This window comes from Myxocyprinus asiaticus, chromosome 19 (genome assembly GCF_019703515.2).
Source record: "Myxocyprinus asiaticus isolate MX2 ecotype Aquarium Trade chromosome 19, UBuf_Myxa_2, whole genome shotgun sequence".
NCBI lineage: Eukaryota > Metazoa > Chordata > Actinopteri > Cypriniformes > Catostomidae > Myxocyprinus > Myxocyprinus asiaticus.
Window position 1 is genome coordinate 422,578 of NC_059362.1, and position 21,329 is coordinate 443,906.

At 41.2% G+C, this 21,329-nt stretch overlaps 1 protein-coding gene and 1 long non-coding RNA gene across 3 annotated transcripts in view; one reads left to right on the forward strand and one right to left on the reverse strand.

Moving 5' to 3' along the window:
• Positions 1 to 21,329, forward strand: part of LOC127410276 (leucine-rich repeat and fibronectin type-III domain-containing protein 2-like) — a 110,117-nt gene that overhangs the window by 50,598 nt on the left and 38,190 nt on the right. Inside the window, exon 3 of one of the 2 annotated variants that reach the window (XM_051645464.1) lies at positions 16,895 to 17,070. The exons of the other annotated variant lie outside the window; for it this stretch is intronic. Coding sequence (XP_051501424.1) covers positions 16,895 to 16,919 — 25 coding nt within the window. The 3' untranslated portion in view covers positions 16,920 to 17,070. Of the gene's footprint in view, positions 1 to 16,894; positions 17,071 to 21,329 lie in introns of those variants that run through there. 2 annotated transcript variants of the gene reach the window in all.
• LOC127410288 (uncharacterized) lies at positions 18,094 to 21,039 on the reverse strand. The gene is made up of 3 exons (XR_007892106.1): positions 20,931 to 21,039; positions 18,343 to 19,081; positions 18,094 to 18,266 (listed from the first exon to the last, which is right to left on the reverse strand). It is a non-coding gene; the product is annotated as an uncharacterized LOC127410288 (long non-coding RNA).

Sequence of the window (21,329 nt, forward strand, 5' to 3'; positions counted from 1 at the left end):
TACTTAACTTTTGTTTGGTTTGACAATTCCTCATTTACATAGACAAAGTGGTAGCAGTCTGCTAAATAGGACCTAAACCATGCTAATGCAAGTCCACAAATGCCAACATAATTCTCCAGCCTATTCAAGAGAATGTCGTGATCTATCGTGTTGAATGCAGCACTAAGATCTAAAAGCACTAGAAGTGAAATGCAGCCACGATCAGATGATAAGAGCAAGTCATTAGTAACTCTGATAAGTGCAGTCTCTGTACTGTGATGGGGCCTAAATCCTGACTGAAATTGTTCATATATACTCTTTCTCTGTAGAAATTAACATAGTTGGGAGGATTCTACCTTTTCTAGTGTTTTCGACATAAATGGGAGATTTGAAATCGGTCTATAATTGCCAATTCTCCAGGATCAAATTGTGGCTTCTTAATAAGCGGTTTGATAACTGCCATTTTAAAGTTTCTTGGGACATGTCCTAAGGATAGCGAGGAGTTAATAATATTAAGAAGAGGTTTTGAGATTACAGGGAATACCTCTTTTAAGAGCTTAGCTGGTATTAGATCTAACATACATGTTGTGGCTTTTGATGTTTCGATAAGTTTTGTTAGCTCTTTGTGAACTATGACAGCGAAGGATTGAAGTTGCATGTGAGAAAAATTATGAGACACTGTTTTCTGAGGTACTGTGACAGATGATTGCATTATTTCAATTTTATCAGTAAAGAAATTCATTAAGTCATTACTCTTGTGCTGTGACGGAATATCTGGTTCAGTTGAGGCTTTATTCCTAACCAATTTAGCCACAGTACTGAATAAACACCTAGGACTGTTTTGGTTATTTTCTATGAGTTTGCTAAAATATGCTGAGCTGGCAGCTTTTAGTGCCTGTCTGTAGCTACAGACACTATCCTTCCATGCACCGCGAAATACCTCTAATTTTGTATTCTTCCACCTGTGCTCCATTTTATGAGCTGCTCTTGTGAGAGCATGAGTGTGATGATTATACCATGGTGCGGGGCTTTTTTCTATAATTTTCTTTAATTTCAGATGTAAATTTTCTGGTATCAACAACAGTAAGGTAATCTATAACATCTATAAAAAGTCAAAAGTTAACCTAATTTATGTGACTAAATTATTCTAACAGTGTGACTGAGTTGGAACTCCTTTCATCAGGTTATTATTGATTCAAATTCAGTCATCTCTTGGAATTTCTGAAGGCAAACAAAACCAGTGATATTTTCTTACACTCAAACAAAAGTATTTTAGCCTATTTTTTGTTTTTAGGATTTACGCATTTCTTTTTCATCTTCAATTTTTTCAATGTATTTTGCATTTGCCCTTATGAAAATTTACCATAGTTTATATAGTTTTAACTGTGTTATTTGTAACAAGACCATCGTAAGCACATGGAATATGAATTTTCACTACCGTGGTTAGATGTAACTTGATTTCTATAAATCAAACTATAGCATTTTTTGTAATTACAAACCATAGGCCTAAACACATTTAAAAACAATAATTGCAAAATATAAACATTTATATTTTGTAACAAAAATGAATTATAGTCCCTCACTCCCCTATGTTGCCTATGACAAATTTCATAGAGTTGAAGTAGTGATATGATAATATTTATTATCAATCTGTTTCTGCCTAAAGTACAGTTAGTGTTACTATAGTAAATTCAAGGGTGGTGATGTAGAATTCTGTGCCGAATTCAAATGGTTTCCGTGTGTCGTGCCATGCTTCACTGGTTCTCGCAGCGATTTAGAGCTCCAACCGGTCTGTGAGTAAAAACGCACCTATTCTGTCAGTTGAGCAGTATCCAATGACAGAGACATACAGGTGCAATAGCCGAGGTTGGGACTCTGCATGTCTATTTGACGCTGCTTAACCAGATACTTCAGATGCGTTGCTAGACTTCAGTTCAGAATCAGATGACCCACGGTACAAATACATACCAACCTGTATAATGGAGAACTGGTAGGCTAATATTCAGAGTCTATATAAATGTTTTTATGCAAAGACGAACTTGAAGATCGATTTGATATATGGCTGATAAATGCCCCCCATTTGTGACCTAACGCCCCCCTCTCTTCCAAGTGCCCCCTGGCATCCTTTGAAAGCCCCCGTTGAGAACTCCTGCTATAGATCCTTAATGCCGTCAGATCCACCTTTTCACTCATAACAGTACGAGAGCGCCCTCTGTCTACTCGTATGAATGTAACACATTGCAAGGAAAGTGTTTAACTTTAGCCGCTGTTCAAACGCTCCTCAGATTGCTTCATTTAAAAGCATAAATGTTTTCCAACTGAATAGACTAAATGTAAAATGAAACAAATGACAATAACATGCAAAGTAATCTCTTCAGTAATCAAAATACTTTTTGAAAGTAACTGTATTCTGATTACCAACAATTTCAGTGATTGGAAAAGATTATTCTTGTCCAAGGGCAAAATCGTCCGTCTTTGATCACATACTGTGACATGTTCACTGACAGCCAGGGGTGTAAAAATACTCAGAAATTTTACTTAAGTGAAAAAATGGATACTGAGTAAAATTTTACTCATTTAAAAGTATCTAGCCAAAAATATACTTGAGTGAAAGTAAAAAAGTATTCACATTAATTTGCACTTAAGTATTCCAAAAGTAAAAAGTAACTTTTTTCCTAGCTAGAATGAAATCAAGAGAGGAGATTGTGTGAGAGAGGATGTTGTTAAATTCGATTGGTTTGTTAAGTTGCCATTTTACTGTCTTTGAAGAATGTCATATTTCTCCCCCAGTGACATTCACAACCTGGTCAAAGAATCATGTTACAATAACTGCAAAATGACTTTAAGTGGCCTGTTGTACGTAACACTTCAATTTCCTGGTGGAATGAACACTAGAGGCGCTAAAACAACAATGACTTTTATCCCCTTTCACTCAAATCACGAGTAAAACTTTTCACTCTGTTCCTCACACAATGCTACATTTAAACACTTTTATTATAGCGCATAACTCATTTTAATGTTTGCATTACATAACCAACTACATTTACAAGCTTGTTTAAGTGTGATCAAATTGCGCAGTAGCTCAGCTGATAGAGCGTTGCATATGCGATACAAAAGAGTGGGGTACGAGTCCTAAAAAGTGTCATAGAAGCACCAAAAAATTATGTGGTTGCTTCAGAAATGTAGTTTTTCATCTAACATTTGCTTTTTATAACACTATCGTTTAGCTTTAGGTTTAAGGTTTGGGGTAGAGAGGTCGGTTTTGTTGATTTAAATCTCAATAGAACATTAACCTTTAAAACCTCATCTGTTTGAGAGAACATTTCACTCGCTTTTAACACCACACAGTGGGCATTTCACTTCGGAACTGCCCTGAGACTTGTAATGAACCACAGAATTTTTTTTTTTAGCAAAAATGTTTCTTGCATAAGAGAAGGCACTCATGAATCTCAATTTCAGAGCACCCAACCCCTTGAGACATAGAGAAAGATTCAAAAAATTCAAAATAAGCTTTGAAGAAAGTTAGTAATGTTTTTTTTAATTGTTTTCTGAGGTTTGCTACCAAACCTTGCTGTTGAGCAGATGGATGAATTCAACAAAATTCATAATTATTATTTACTTAGATTCCATAATTTTTATTACCATTATTATCATCATTATCATTGCTTGTTTTATAGTTATTATTTCATGTAATATTTGCCTAACAAAAACAACAATAATAATTGAACAAATAGTGAGTAGAAATTCATAGATATGATTTAAATATGAAGGCATAAATATGAAGTAGAAATAAATGTACACATTTAATTACAAAAGCCTTTTGTTTTTATATATAAATTTAAAACTTGAATGATCATTTCATAACTGTCCAGTCTGTAGAAGTAGCAGGCATTTAGAATAAAGTGTTTCTCGCTTCGTGCTCATAGTTTTGAATAAATACATCACATTCAGTCAGGTGGTCACATACGGTCTAGTCACAAAAATATTTTAACGTTTCCAAAGCTCAAATCAGATCTGAAATTCCACCTCTGCAGATGGTTAGAACTGCACACAGCCACCATGTGACACTCTGCCATTTGTCAGATGCAGTGAAAAGGTGGCTTCAGTCCAGTAAGATGAAAGAAAATGATCTGCAAAAATGTAATGAGTACTTTTCAAGTTTAAATAAAATTGTAAAGAGTAAAACGTAAAAAAATTTCTTTGGAAATGTAATTAAGTAAAAGTACAAGTATTCCATTTAAATTGCACTTGAGTAAAGTACAAATTCCCAAAAATACTACTTAAGTATAATATTTAATTATTTTTACTCAATTACTTTACACCCCTGCCGACTCCCAATGCGACAAATCTTCTGGCAGTGTCAGAAATCTTTCAGTGCGCTGTCAACTGGAACGATTGTGACCAAAGTCTTGGTGAAAGTGTGAATCATACAGGCTGACATTGTCACACAGTGTGCTATGGCTTTTACCCAAGACCTCATGGAATCATAATATCAAACAGTCTCAGAAGCAATCATATAGGATTGTGCACCAGGCTTTATGTGTATGTTACCATTTGAAACGTCATCATTGCATACATTGTACTCTTTCAGATCTTGAGTTTTTTTTTTTTTTTTTATTCTATGCAAAAATATTGGTGGTATGCAGTAAGTAGCATGCTAGTATTCTGTTCCAAATACAGCCGTAATCTTTCTTGAGTGACTACTGTATGTAGATTAAATGCTGTTCCACAGTTCATATACCCTTCAAATTATATAAAAATAAACTCATCTAAAATAACTTTTGTTATTTAAAAGCATATTGTGGTAAATACTCAAAGTAATTTTGTTGACAGAACATAAAGACCACCTGACTGTCATAAATGTTTTGCTGTAAAATTTTTATCAGCTGTTTCACCACTTTCATCTCATAAATCTTACTGAGCTTCAACTAGAGGTGAATCCAGAACACTGTGTGTCTGTTGTGGTTCAGGATCCAGAACGCAGAGCTCATTTCTGTTTTATTACTCCATGGGTTCAAGTTAAGCTATCTTGACAGCATTTATGGCATTGACGTCAGTTAACACAGAAAATAATTTTGACTCATCCTTTAGTTTTCTAAAAATAAAAAATTGCATTTATAGAAAGGCACTTAAAATGGTTTCCCCTGGGATTTAATTCAGCAGTGGACTGTTGTGCACACGTCTGCGAGACCGCAACGCAAGCATAATAACGCATGTCGGAGGAGGAATATCTTAAAACTCAATTTCACCCTGGGCCACATCAGCGTTATGTGTGACCTCAAAGGACCAGTTGAAAATATGGCACCAGCACATGCTTTGGATATTTGGATAATATATTGCATACATTCAATTACCAATAATATTACATGTTATTACACTGAAATGCATATTTGACAGTAAAGCATTGATTTTGAGGTTGGGATGCAGCTGTAAATTACGGTAGTAACAACAAATGTAACATCTGTGGAAAAAATTAACACCTAATTTTTATAGGGCTAAATTGAAATATTCTGACAGTGTGACTAAGTTCTCCTTTACTTACATCAGGCTCCCACTGATTAAACTACAGTCATCTCATTGGATTTCTGATGGCAAACAAAACAACTTACATTTTCCTACAATCAGGGAGCATTACAAGAGAACCTTCCTGGTTACTTGCGTAATCTCCGTTCCCTGATGGAGGGAACGAGAAGTTGTGTCAATGTAGTGACACTAGGGGTCACACTTGGGAGCTCGAAACACATCTGATCTTTGATAAAAGGCCAATGAAAATTGGCGAGTGGTATTTGCATACCACTCCCCCGGACATATGGGTATAAAAGGAGCTGGTATGCAACCACTCATTCAGGTTTTGTAGTTCAGCACTGTGGCAGGAGGGACACAACGTCTCGTTCCCTCCATCAGGGAACGGAGGTTACGCAAGTAACCAGGATGTTCCCTATCTGTCACTCACTCGACGTTGTGTCCATGTAGTGACACTAGGGTTCCCTATACAAAACGCCACAAGGCTGAACTGTGTTACGTGAACTGGCGGTGTGTGACGGGCAGACCACTGTGTGCCTTGTAGCCGGTGCACCAGGCCGACACGTAACATCCCCCAACGCTGATATGAGTGTCGAACAGCCCTTTGGGGACAAGTCAACTGCCCAAAAGATAGAGACAGGCTAGCCCAGTCGTGGCCTCTTATCCTCTTTTTTTCCTCTCCCCAAAAAAAGGAATTAACCGACTGGGGCCACCAGGTCTACATCGGGGGGGTGTCCCTCCCAAGGGGAAGACACCGCGGAGACCACACCCCGCCAAGAAAGGGGGGGGGGTATTTTGAGTGGAAATATGTCACATGGTCTTGCCGAACTTTGTCGGAAGTATGCCATGTGGAGAAGTCCCATGGTAGGTCCTACCCTATGGGGGAGGAGTTTCTACAAACAAGGAAGACGCAGTTTACCAACAGGGAAACAAATTAGCGGAAGATATACATCGCATGGTGTTACCTATGGGGAACCACCACTTGCGGAGCACCTACCCCAGTACAGGGCTTAGTTAGCACATGTACTGAGCCAGCAGCGAGTTTCTCCATGAACTGCCACAGGGCTCAGAGGAAGTCATCCAGGGAACACAGTTTGTGAACACTACTGGGAGTCAACAGTGCACGTCTTCAGCTCAGGGGAGGTGAAAGGCGCTATGCGCAAGCGATACACCCGGCTAGCTGTCCCGGACTTACCTGCTTGGGCGTGCCACTACACAGGACGAAACCGGTTCCACCTGGAGATTGTAAATCCTCGCAAAGGTGTTGGGTGTTGCCCATCCCGCTGCTCTGCAAATGTCTGTTAGAGAGGCACCACTGGTCAAGGCCCAGGAGGCCGCTACACCCCTGGTAGAATGGGCTCATAGCCCTGCTGGGCGCGGCACATCCTGGGCGTGATATGCCATTGTTATGGCATCAATGAGCCAGTGGGCGATCCTCTGCTTGGAGACAGCGCTTCCTTTCCGCTGTCCACCAAAGCAGAAAAGAGCTGCTCAGAGACTCTAAAGCTAAATAGATGCGTAAAGTGCGCACCAGACACAGCAACATCAGGGCTGGGTCTGCCTCCTATTGGGGCAGCGCTTGCAGGTTCACCACCTGGTCCCTAAAAGGGGTGGTGGGAACCTTGGGCACATAGCCCGGTCGGGGTCTCATGATCATGTGAGAGTAGCCCGGACCGAACTCCAGGCACGTTTCGCTGACAGAGAACACTTGCAGGTCTCCTACCCTCTTGATGGAAGTGAGCGCAGTCAGGAGGGCAGTCTTCAAAGAGAGTGCCTTAAGCTCAGCTGACTGCAAGTGCTCAAAGGGGGCTCTCCGTAGACCCTGAAGAACTACAGAGAGGTCTCATGAGGGAACAAGGCGCGGTCTGAAGGAATTCAACCTCCTGGCACCTCTCAGGAACCTGATGATCAGATCGTGCTTCCCTAAGGACTTACTGTCCACTGTGTCGTGGTGTGCCACTATAGCGGCTACATACACCTTCAAGGTGGAGAGGGACAGCCGCCCTTCCAACCTCTCCTGCAGGAAGGACTGCGCATCTCTGGGGGTCATTGCATCAGGAAGAACACCACTTGGCGAACAGACGCCACTTAAAGGCATACAGGCACCTCGTAGAGGGGGCCCTAGCCTGAGTGATCGTGTCTACCACCACGGGTGGTAGGCCACTTAAGTCTTCCACATCCCGTCCAGGGGCCAGACATGGAGATTCCAGAGGTCTGGTCGCGGGTGCCAGATGGTGCCCCATCCCTGAGAAGGAAGGTCCTTCCTCAGGGGAATTCGCCAGGGGGGGCTGTCGCGAGGAGCGTGAGGTCCAAGAACCACGTCTGGGTGGGCCAGTAGGGTGCTACCAAGACGACCTGCTCCTCATCCTCCCTGACCTTGCACAGGGTCTGTTGTGACATACAACAGGAGCGCAGACCACCTTGACGGTTGACATATGCTACCGTTGCTGTGTTGTCTGTCCGAACTAACACATGCTTGCCCTGGATCAATGGCCGAAACCTCCACAGGGTGAGCAGAATTGCCAACAACTCGAGGCAGTTGATGTGCCAACGCAGCCGCGGGCCCGTCCATGAGCCGGCGGCTGTGTGCCCGTTGCATACAGTGCCCCAGCCCGTTTTGGAGGCATCTTTCATAACCACGACGTGCCTGGAGACCTGCTCTAGGGTAACGCCTGCCAGTAGAAAACATGAGGTCGGTCCAAGGGCTGAAGAGGCGGTGACAGATCGGCGTAATGGCCACGCGATGTGTCCCGCAGCGCCATGCCCATCTCGGGACTCGAGTCTGAAGCCAGTGCTGAAGCGGTCTCATATGCATCAACCCGAGCGGAGTGGCCACCACTGAGGATCCCATATGCCCCAGGAGCCTCTGAAACAGTTTCAGTGGAACCACTGTCTTCTGTCTGAACGCCTTCAAACAGGTCAGCACCGACTGTGTGCACTCGTTTGTGAGGCGCCATCAACGAGACTGAGTCCAACTCCAAGCCGAGAAAAGAGATGCTCTGAACCGGGAGGAGCATGCTCTTTTCCCAGTAGATCCGAAGCCCTAGTCGGCTGAGGTGCGAGAGCACCAGGTACCTGTGTGCACACAACATCCCGAGAGTGAGCTAGGATTAGCCAGTCGTCAAGATAGTTGAGGATGCAAATGCCCACTTCCCTTAGTGGGGCAAGGGCTGCCTCTGCGACCTTCGTGAATATGTGAGGGGACAAGGACAGGCCGAAAGGGAGGACCTTGTACTGATATGCCCGAACCTTGAATGCAAACCGTAGGAAGGGTCTGTGCTGAGGTAGAATCGAGACGTGGAAGTACGCGTCCTTTAGGTCTACCGCCACGAACCAATCTTGATGCCGGACACTCACTAGAATGCGTTTTTGCATCAGCATCTTGAGCGGGAGTCTGTGTAAAGCCCGGTTCAGTACTCGTAGGTCCAAGATTGGCTGCAACCCACCACCTTTTTTCGGTACAATTAAGTAGGGGCTGTAAAACCCCTTCTTCATCTCAGCCGGAGGGACAGGCTCTATCGCATCCTTCCGTAGGAGGGTAGCGATCTCCGCACGCAAGTTAGCAGCGTTCTTGCCCTTCACCGAGGTGAAGTGGATACCGCTGAACCTGGGCAGACGCCTGGTGAACTGAATCGCGTAGCCAAGTCGGACGGTCCGGATCAGCCATTGCGACGGATTGGAAAGCGCAAGCCACGCGTCCAAGCTCCGGGTGAGGGGGACCAAGGGAACAATCTCGTCGGACGTACCGCCGGGTGGGTCCTCACGGCGGGGCGGAGCCTGAGGTGCCACGCCATGTTGTAGCCATGCTGAGTTTCAGGGACATCGAAGCACTTACCTGGCTCCTTGTGACCACCCCGGAACATCCTGGGACAGGGGAGGAAGAGGCCTGTCCTCGTGACCCGTGGAGACTGTCACATCGGGGGTGGATTTGTGCCACAGCTGGGTGCACAGGGGCGGGGAGACTGCCAAACCTGCTAAAATGGAATGGTGGATGTGGTCGTGATGACGGCCATGCACACCAGGTATGTGACCCAGGGAACAAGGAAACTGCTCTTTTGCTGAACTCTTGAGTACCGCAGCCACTTGGGCATGCAGCGAAATTAAATGAAAATGCAACAAAAGATTCTCCTCCCGGCCGTCCACCGGAGGATGGAGTGGTCTGTTAACAGCTCCAAATAAGTGGGTTTCATCATCCCTGGGTCACCCGTCTCAGGGGCGCTTCGAAGACTTTCGTGGGTTCTTGGCAGCCGGCCGTGAGACGGGTGGTGTCTGCTTCCTGCGGTGGGCTCCACGCCGGGGCCAGGCCGAAGGGGCGGGCTGCGGCAGAGCCTATGCAGTCACCGCAGGGGGACGCCCTTGGCGATGAGCAGGCGGGGTGTGGGATCTTGAGCCGCGCCGGGGCAGGATGTGCCGTATAGCCTCCGTCTGCTGCTTCACCGTCGAGAACTGCTGGGCAAAGTCCTCGATGGTGTCGCTGAATAGGCCAACCTGGGAAATGGGGGCAGCAAGGAACCGTGCCTTGTAGGCCTCTCCAATCTCAACCAGGTTGAGCCAAAGGTGGCGTTCCCGGACCACCAAGGTGGACATCGCCCGCCCAAGAGACCGCTCCGTGACCTTCATCACCCGGAGAGCGAGGTCGGTAGCCGAGCGCAGCTCCTGCATCAATCCTGGGGCGGAACTACCCTCGCGCAGTTCCTTTAGCGCCTTGGCTTGGTGGACTTTCAGGAGAGCCATGGCGTGCAGGTGGCTTGTCCAGAGGCACTGTAGGCTTTGGCCGTCAAGGATGACGTAAACCTACAGGCCTTGGGTGGGAGCTTTGGGCGCCCATGCCAGGTGGCGGCACTCTGCGGGCATAGGTGCACCGCGAGTGCCTTATCCACCAGAGGAATCTCCGAATAGCCCCTGACCGCCCCACCATCGAGGGTAGTGAGGGCGGGGGAGCTGAAAGATCGGGACCAGTCAGTAAAAGGTGCCTCCCACGATCTTGTCAGCTCCTCGTGCACTTCCAGGAAGAAAGAAACTGGGGCGTGGCGTGGCTGCGAGCGGCACCCCGAGCCCAGGAACCAATCATTGAGCCACGAGGGTTCAGGGGAGAGTGGAGGCTTCCACTCTAGCCTGATGCTCGCGGCTGCCCGGGAAAGCATGTCCATCATTTTCGCATCAGCCTGTGACTGGGCGACCGTACCCGAGGGGGGGAGACCAGCTGAGGCTTCCGCGTCCGACTGGACGAGCCCGCTCTCCGATGCTGCGCTCGAGAGCTCATCAGCTTCGCGGGCTCCGAACAAGAGATTGAACTCGCCGTGAGACGAGCCAGCGGACTCAGCGGAAAGACAGCGATTGTGACCATCAGAAGTTGAGAGATAACGACTGCAACCAGGAATAACACACAAACGGAAAGGCATCTTTCGTTCCGTGTGTGCCGCTCTTTTAGAGAAATATACTCTTTTAGAGAAATATACTCTCTTATTTCTGCTGAAGCTCCCAGGGGCGTTCTCTGCAGTGCACCAGTGCAGAGGAGGGAGAAGCTGCTGAAATGCGCCGTCAGATCCAGCAGAGGTTAATGAACAGTCAGCTCAGTGAACATCGACCGTTTGGCTCTGAAGAGAAAATCTGAAAATGTGGTTGCATACCAGCTCCTTTTATACCTGTATGTCCAGGGGAGTGGTATGCAAATACCACTCGCCAATTTTCATTGGCCTTTTATCAAAGACCAGATGTGTCTCGGGCTCCCAAGAGTGACCCCTAGTGTCACTACATCAACACAATGTCGAGTGAGTGACAGATAGGGAACTGATAGCTTGGTCCATAATAATTAAGAAAATGTACCATAGTTCTTTCATAGTGTCCATAGTTTTAACAATGATATTTGTAATAAGTCCATGGTAACCACTGGTAAAACCATGCATTGCTCCTCACTACCTCGGTTAATAACTATAGTTTCTATATAAAGAACTATGGCATTTTTGTAATTATAAACAGCAGTCTAAACTACATTGTTAATACTGTTAGTGTTATTACAGTAAATCCATGGTAAATGTTTTTAAGCATTGTGATGTGAGAATTGAAATGCTTTCTAATTTATGTTTTCTCCTTTTTTCTTTGTCAGTGCTGTTTAGAATGTGGGGGCTGTTAGTTTTAAACTAGTCATCATCACTGAGACATAAGAGTTTTGCAACAGACAATTCTGTACCACATTCAAACGGGATTCGCAATCCCTACCGTGCATCTCACTGGTTCACAAGCACATTTAAAATAGTCTGTTTGGTTGAGACCAGTCCGCAAATTACCACACCTGCTCTGCCCTAGCACACCTCTTTCCATTCTGTTGTGTTGATAATATATCTGGGTAGCGTCTAGCACTATTGATAATGATCTGTGCGGGCCATGAGTTAACGCACCTGGTCTGTACTCGTACTGCTCTATCCATTAAATTGTGTCGATAAATGGTCCGTGTAGCGATGTGATTCTGCTTTTGAACCGAGCAAAATGTGCTCCAAAACATACAGTTAATATGACAGGGAAAGGCTCATTAATATTCACGAGGGAAGCGCAAACTGTTTGGTTAGTGAGATGTTCCGATCCCCTCCCACTTTTCAGAAGTGAGATAGTGGGCCTCATGAAATGAAGTGAGTTTGACACATGTGTTATGCGGTGACATTACTGTATTTGTGTGTGTATGTGGTGGGTCTCTTTTGCAGTGTAGAAAGCGCACAGCTGACTGGGGCTGGCAAGGCATAAACCATTTGAAATTTCATCAGTGGCGCTCATAATTCAACAGCAGTGCTACGCCACTGCAGAATGCATGTAGGGAAAACACTGTAGTACAAAAACATCTGAAATTTGACAACAATCTCACCTAAATCTCTTCTCGATACTTGTTTTATTCAGATTAAAAGAATTTTTAATGAAATGATTTTCACATTTTTGCCTTTAGTCACTTTAGCAAGTGCTCAGCAAGACTAGATGCAATAATGTGCTGCTGACTTACATTTATATTGTTGTTCTTGGCAGATACCTTTAACAAATACTTTAACAAAAGGGCAGTTCACCCAAAAATAACATTTCTGTTGTCATTACTCACCCTCAAGCCCATATGAATTTCTCTTTTCAGACGAACACAAAAGGAAACTTCAGTCACCATTCACTGTCACTGCATCTTTTTCCATTCAATGAATGTGAATGTTTACTTGAACAAACATTTTCATTAGGATCTCCTTTAGAGTTCCACTGAAAAAAAGAAAATAATACAGGTTTGCAACAACACGAGGGCAAGATGTGATGACTGAATTTCATTTTTGGGTGAACTATCACTTTAAGAGTTCAAGTCAGATCTCACCTTTTTAATGTTGACAAAATGCATTGAAAATGTTAACAGATTAAATCCTGACAGAGAACCTTGCTGCTCAGTTATGATGTATATTGTATATTGAAACCAGAGAATATGCATAATAAAGATATATAAAATATATTTTTATATTATGTATTTAGTTAATATTACAGCATTAATATTATTATATTATTATTATGTATATTATTACAAACATGTTAAAATTGACTGATTCACAAAGCAGGGAAAATACCTGCATATGTAAGATAAAGCTCTAGAGAGATGGAAATGAGAGATGTAACAGCTGTTTGAGTGTTTCTCTTCACCCTGCAGCTGAGTAGTTCTGGTAGCTTTTCACAAAGCAGATTCTGGAATGACAGTTTGATTCAAAGACAAGATTATTGATTTGACTTGTTCATCTGAATGGATTGGTTTACTGAATGGATTATTTGTCAGCTACATGTTAAAGTGAATAAAAGTGTGTGGGAATTACCTGCGTTATGAACGTGGAACATGTAGGAATAATTAAAATTGTATTTCTGAATTTCAGGCCCTGACACTGTTTCAAAAGAATAGCCGCAAGATTTAAAGAGGAAGTGTGTAATTTCTGTGCCACTAACATCACCAAATGGAAGTACAAAAATAACTAGATAGGGACTAAGTGCACTGCCTCAAGTCAAAAGACTTTACAATGTTCTAGTGCCAAATACGATTGCGAGGGTGTTGTGGCTGGTTGCTAGGGTATGGCTGAGAAGTTTGTGTAATGTCTCTATGATATTCTGATCTGGAGCTATAATCCCTTTAGAAATGTTGCCAAAACAAGGTGTCTCCGGAGCAGCATAGTTAAGGCATTTAGCTTTGGAACGGCCTTTGCGTCTGGAGTGCTCATGATACCTTAAAACGCTGCCTTCGGAGGCAGCTCACTAGGTTTTCGAACAGCTCATAAAAGTGCATTTATGTAACCATGATTTTTGCTTTCATTAAAAAAACAAAAACAGAAAACTGTGGGATGAGTCAAAAGTATTTTCTACGTTAATGGACATTATGTCACAAATGCCTGATTGATCTTAACCTTTATTCAAGCTGTGACAGTCCTTTAAGGCTCACTGCTGTTAGCTTGAAGATTGCTACTTTGGTCCCCTGAAGATGTGATCTACGAGCAATCACCATGGTATAATATTAAACATGCTGTAAACGATTTTAGCTGTTCTGAAATTTCCACAAGCTGAGCCACTGGATTAGCCACGTCCCCTCTTTCCGCACATACCAAATGAGCTTTATTGAGACTGACATCAAACAGAAGCGTTTGTCAAAAACAACAGTAGCAAAATACTGCCCTCAACAGACAACTGTTCTGAGCAACATGGCATAAAAATGACATTAAGCCTCAATAATTCGCTGCAAATACAATACTATGAGAATGCGCAAAATGATTGAGAGGCAGAAAGTGTCCATTTTTGTTTTCTCTTTACAAAGTCTATAGCTGTCACAGAGACTGGTGAGATATCTCTCGACACTTATTTCATTAATATCTTTCAGGGAGGAAAATATTTTGCATTCATCTCCATGAAAAAATCGCGTACAGCACCTTTAACTAGAGCTGTTTAATTAATCGAAAAAGTAAGCGCTATTACAATTACAGTAATTTATCGTGAAAACTGACCATAAAGCATTCGATTTAAGTCACTCCTGTTGCATCAAAGGTTTCTAATTTCGACATGTTTTTGCAGAGGTTGATTATTCTCACGAATCCCATATGTGTCTGTTGAGCAGTGAAATGCCAATGGCCAATCAGAGATGTTTAAATGAGTCTATAGTCCTACCATCAGTAATGACAAACCCACCCTAATGTGCAAGTTTTAAACAGATGTTTATGATTCACCTCTGTTTGCAAGAACATTAGTGCAGCAGAAACATCACCTGACACTCAAAATGAAGATTCAGATCAAAAGCAGAAAGCATAGTTGCTAATTTGGAATTATTTTGGATTTGTTACATGTCGTGCAATTTACACTGTAAAAACAAATTTACTCCTTTTACTTAACTGAATTGTGCAAACTCGTTGCCTTAATTCACTTAAGCAAATGGAACTAAATAGTATGAAGTTAAACAGTAACTAAAATATGTAGAATGTTCTTTACTTAAGGCATTTAAGTTTTGTTGACTAAATTATATCTGTAAACGCTAAAATGTTTAGTAAAGTTTACTTTAAAAAGTAAAGCCAAAGTTATGTGTGTTTTGCTTTATACACTCATCCCTGTAATTTTCCTCTGTTGTTTCACCCACATGGTAACCGTTTAAATCAGAGGTCTCACTCATAACATTTCAAAACATGTATTTGTTTTAATCAGTTGAAAAGGGTGGAAGTAAAAACACGTTTTTCTTCTTCTGCAGACAGTGTTTTTCTCAGCAATGTAAATTTACAACATGAATACTGTGATCCTTAAACAATGTCTATTGAACAAATTTCAGTAGAAAAAAATCCAACTGAAATGTGTTTAGGCTGTTAAACATATGAATAATGAATAAACAGAACAACTGAATAATTTAAAACAATGCAACTGAACTTGCAAGATTTGTTCCTCTCCATGAAACCTTAACACCAAATCCTGCATTAACATGACATCAGAGTAATAAAGTCAAACTACAGATCAGATAATCTGAACTCCCTGATCTGTGATTATAGCTAGTTAGAGGGTTAATTTCAGTCATCATTTAATCACCCTCATGTTATTCCAAACCTGCATGACTTTCTTTCTTCTGTGGAACACAAAAGAAGATTTTTTTAATAATGTTTTTTTTTTTCCCCCTTACAATGGAAGTCAGTGGTGACCAAAATCAAGTTTTGTTTTGGACCCCATTATCTTTCATTACATAGACAATTATTATTATTATTTTTTTTTTAAATATCTTCTTTTGTGTTTTGTGAATGAAAGTTATACAGGTTTGAAAGAACATTGCTGGGTGAACTATCCTTTTAAATCACAGATTTGTATTCATTATGTTTGTTTTTCATGAAAGTGTTTGTGAGTAAACCATGCAGACAGAGTTTTACTCAGCAATGTAAATTTACAACATGGATGCAGTGATCCAGTTTCAAGCAATGACAATTTTCAATAGTAAAATATCCCAATTGAAATGTGTTTAATCTGTTAAACAAATATAAATGATGAAAAGAGAACAACTAAATCTATTTTTAAAAATGCAACTGAAACAATGTTTTTTCCTCTCAGTGAAAACTTCACACCAAATACCGCATTAACATGGCATCTCAGTAAAAAAAAAAAAAAAAAAAGAAAAGAAAAAAGTCACATGAGATCTGATCTGAGATGTCTTGATTCATGCAAATAACTGGTTCGTCAAATTCTGAAGTTTTAGATGATTTAGATCCCAGCTCAAGCATGACTTTCTGAATGAAGCTGAAAGTGTTCTTCATGCACATTGGGTAATCAAGATGGAGTGCATATGACAGTCCAAACAAGAGACAAACTGCAAGAGGCAGGTCTCTGACATGATCCATTACAATGTTTCCCTCTAAGATGAAGCTGTGGACACTGGATGTGCAGGGAGCAGGTTTGAAGAGCAGTGAGGAGAGTCTTCATTGATGATTGTCAGAATGCCTACAGGAATGTCTGAGTCCTGAAATAGATGAATACAAATCAAACAAGGAAAATAAATATTACTTATATTGCAAAGACTGTACTTGTAATAGCCGGTCCTGAACGTCAAGATAAAAGCCATGGTATATAAAACCCTGACAAAAAACACCAACATTCGTTTAATCCATAAAAGGGTAACACAACACCTATCACCATCATCTATCATAATCGCAACTTACATAGCAGACTTTGAAGAATTCTGAGGGGTTGTCTCCAAGAAGGACAGGGATGCCATAGAGAACTGCAATGTGTTGAAGAGTAGCCTCAGATTCTGGATCAAAGGGTATGCCCTATTAAATTAGATTAAAATGAAAATAAATAAGATTCATTTGTAGTTGGCAAATGCCGACTGCTTTCCCACAATAACGGTTTTATCTATTAATTGCTTGACTCCAATTGCCAACAGATGGTGCAGACAGCACAGTTCATAACTGGTGCCATCCCTCCTACAATTAAAGACATCTTCATTGTGAGGTGTAAGAGGAAGGCCACCTCCATCAGGAAGGACCCCTCTAACCTGTCTTACAACTTGTTAAGATCTTCATCATCCTACAAGTGGATAAGGAGCATCCAGGCCAGAAAGGCAGATTTGGTGACAGTTTCTTTCCACAAGTTGTCAGGCAACTTAACAGTCATATCTGAGAGTGAACTAAATAACCACTCTGCAAGTCCCATTCAGTGCAGTCCAATCACTTTAATTCACATGCATATATATAGAGCCTCAACAGATCTACAGAAACTGCAATTTATTATTATACCTCATTCATGACATATGCTATAATTGAATTATTACTGTACACATGTGTAATAACTGTTTACTGCAGGGGTATTTAGTTCTTGTCCTGGAGGGCCACTGTCCTGCAGAGTTTAGTGTAGGGCAGTGGTTGTCCAGGACCAAAACTGAATACCCCTGTTTTACTGTCTAGTTTTTATACTCATTGCACACAATACATTTCACCAACTTACTCACTGTAATAAGGAGTCTCTTATTGTCCTATTGCAGTCCTATTGATTACATTTCTTATTTATTGTTTGTAACTTGCTGACATATAGTTCACTCTGTGTTAAATGTCCACTGAATGTATGTTAAGTGTTGCACTGTAGTTTCCTCAAGGAACCACACTTCATTTTTGAATGAATTTTTGATTGTCCCTGTAATAAGGGCACTGTAAGTCGCTTTGGATAAAAGCGTCTGCCAAATGCATAAATGTAAATGTAGAAAACATGGATTAAACCACATGAGTCATATGGATTACCTTTATGCTGCCTTTATGTCCTTTCTGGAGGTCTCTACTGACTTGCATAGTATGGATATATTTACATCCTATCTTCAAAAAAATATCTTTCTTTGTGTTCTGCAGAAGAAAGTCATTCTAGTTTGAGAGGGCATAAGACTGAGTAAATGATAAGAGAATTATCATAGATCTTATTATAGAATTTTTGGGTGAACTATTCTTTTAACAAAAGAAAGCCATGTCTGTACATGTACACAAACAACTTCTTCCTGTTGACCTTTCAGTGTACTCCTAACTTGCAATAAGACATACAGTAGCAGGCAGATATTAATTACATTCACACATGTAAACACAAACCTTGTGTGTTTTTTACTTGATGATCTTCCTTGACTCAAGTTACTCCAATAATTCTGACAAGGCCTGACCCGTGGCTCCTGTTTTATACTAGAAAATCTGTAGTAGACAGGGTGTGTTTCTGTCAAGTTCACCAAAGAATGACTTCTGAAGGTTTTTACAGGCAATCCTAGGAAATTCTGCAAACACCTACAATACACAAAATCATGTCATTTAATCATCTGCAAAAAAGGAAACAACAAATAAATAGGATAACAATTTTTACCTCACGCTCAGTAAAAAGTGCCGGCCAGTGTCCCATCATTGTTCTGACAGGTGATCTCTTTTCTTCATAAAGGAAATGTTTGGCCCATCTTTTGGGCAACTAGGGTCTTGTTCGGTGCTCTTTTTTGCATTTCTTCTACAAGCACTTCTTTTTCAAGACATATTTCATCTTTTCCCGAGGGGAAATTCGGAAGGTAATTTGTTTAATCTCTTCATGTTATTTTATGTTCTGTTTTGGAGGCTGTCCTTCAGTTGAAAACTTGCCCCTTCTTCCTCCATTAACTGTGACATAAGGCATCCAGCTTTTTTGAGATTGGACCGGTAAATGCCCATCTTAAATTTAAGACTATTTTTCCACCCATACCAGCCCGTTGGTGACCCTTGCTCTCAAAGACAGGGATGCTTTTTGATAAGGGCTGCGGCAACTTCAGCAAAATCTTCGTCAGTAGGGTAAACTTTAAATGAGTACATGCACTCAGCCAACTTTTGTAGTATTTCATGTTTCATGTCTCTAGACACAGTGAGGTAAGTTCCATCCCTCGTGTGCAACAGGTCTTCCTGACAGAGTCTGTAGTTGATATCAACAGAAAAGTCAGGAATGTCAAAAGACTTGGGCCACTGATGTTTACTGGATGAGGTGGAAGAGTAAAATAAAAACATTTCTGTGTCAGATGTTCTGTGCTCTGTTCTGCTGGTTGTCTCATTCGCTGTATTAGGTGTCAGTTCAGGTATTCCGAAAGCTGTGTCAGGAGAAACATGTGGAATAATTTTCAGTGTTACTTTGTTAGGAAGGTCACCCATATCATTGAGATTGCAGAGTGCATTATTAAAGACAGGATCTTCATATTGCAATGTGAAGTTGTATGGCAGTTGAAGTTTCTCTTTTAGCTTAATTTTGAAAGCTTCTAAAGAGATTTTAATTTACGTATATCTTCATCATTGACGATAACTCTGAGAACTATTTCTTGTGCCATTCTGCTAGACTCTGTAAAAGAAAACTTCATGCCAGGTTTACAATCGTGTTCTCATGTACTCAGCATAAAAATACCATTTCAGCATGACAAAAAGTTTGCCTCTGACTCTGTAAACTGAGAGAGTAAAAACATTGAACTGTCTGAACTGAACAGTGACTGAAAGGGGGCTCAAATGACAGCCACAAAGCTCATATGATATAACGAACTGGCCATGGAGACTGTGTTAGGATACATGTGCAGGACGTTTATTAAAGTTCACAAGCAAACAATCCAAATCGGCAGGCAAATAGAGGTAGTTGTTAAGCAGGCGGTATAATCCAATAAACCAAAAAGACAAACAAAACAAAGGGGTATCCAAAAAGCAGTAAATCCAGAAAAACAGGCAATGGTCATAACAAGAGAACAATCAGCAATGGAAAAACACTTGGTAAGGCAGGGTAATACTTAAAAAAAAATAAAAAATTAAGTTCTGTGTTTCATGGATAATCTTTTTAAAGAATTTGTGTTTTCCCTTGAAGCACATGGTCCAAACATCTACTAATGGACCAAATTCCTTAATCAGTTTGGGATAATGCTCTATGTAGTAATGTTTAGGCTGAAGTCTTACAGAGGGTAACAACATCTGAAACAAATGTCGGTGCTCTGAGATCTTGTTCTCAAAAAAGGCCAAAGACTCTTCAGAAAAGCTTGAATTCAACCATATCTTTAAGAGTCATGATGAGCTCCCAGACTGGGTCTCCTTCAGGAACATTCTGTCCAATCAGAAAAGGAAGTAATCTAAGACGAGTCCAATTTTCATGGCCATTACCTCCAGTTGTTTACTTTGATGTGTGAGTCTTAAGTATTACCTGTGGCCTATCTGTTTTGTAAGTATTTTTTTTTAATCCTTTATTTAACCAGGAAATTCCCATTGAGATTCAATATCTCTTCTACCAGGAGTCCTGGTCAAGATGTGCAGCATCAAAAAATAAATAATTAAATAAATACATTTCACATAGAAATACAAAGAAGGACATAAAAACCACACAGTAATCAAATACAAAACATACTGTGATCAAGGACAAAAGAAAAGAAAAAAGCAATAGAGATCATAAACTAATGTTAAAAGCATTGGCATTGTTCTATAAAAACTATAGAGGCTATCAATATGAATACAAAAGTCAACTTTTCATCAAGCCAGATACCAAGGTTTTTATAAGAGGCAACCCTCTCAAGATGAGTGTCATCTAATGTTTTAACCTTACAATCAATAGGTGATAAACAGGAACATGTAAAAATCATATATTTAGTCTTTTTGGTATTTAGCACCAATTTTAAGTTAACGACAGATGTCTGCAATAAGTTAAAAGCAGTCTGTAAGGAGTCCATTGCCACTTTTAAAGATGGAGCCATGGTATAATCATCCGCATAAAAGTGTACATTTGCTGGATCCAATTTTACACCTAGATCTGTCACAGATTCACAAGACTCTCTCACCACACACACAGCCTTCCCTCTCTCCAGAATACTAATCACCTGCACCTGTCTCACATCACCACACTAATCAGCTCCCTACAAAAGCCACACTCACTCCTCAGTCGATGTCTGATCTCCCGTGGAATACAGACTCACTTACCTGTTCTCTAGCAAAGTCAACAAAGTTCGTCTCCAACGATCTGTTTCTCCTCTTCTCGTGTCCCCGTCTGATGTTTGTGAGTGTGGCCCATCAAGGACTCTCACTTCCTATACGAATACAGACTGTTATCAGTCCACTGCTCATCATTGACTGTTCTACTTCTTCTGATTGATACTCTCCCGTTTACATTCCAAGATCATTTATATAAATAGAAAATAAAATTGTTCCCATGATTTACCTTCAATAAATCAGGAACAGCTGGAGGTAACATAAACCCTAATGATGATCTAACCAGCTTCCAAAATTTACTTGGATCATTAAGATTCTTATTTATTAAGGTAACACTCACTTTTTGCATTTATAATTCTAGTGCATTTGTTTCTTAATGCCCTACATTGT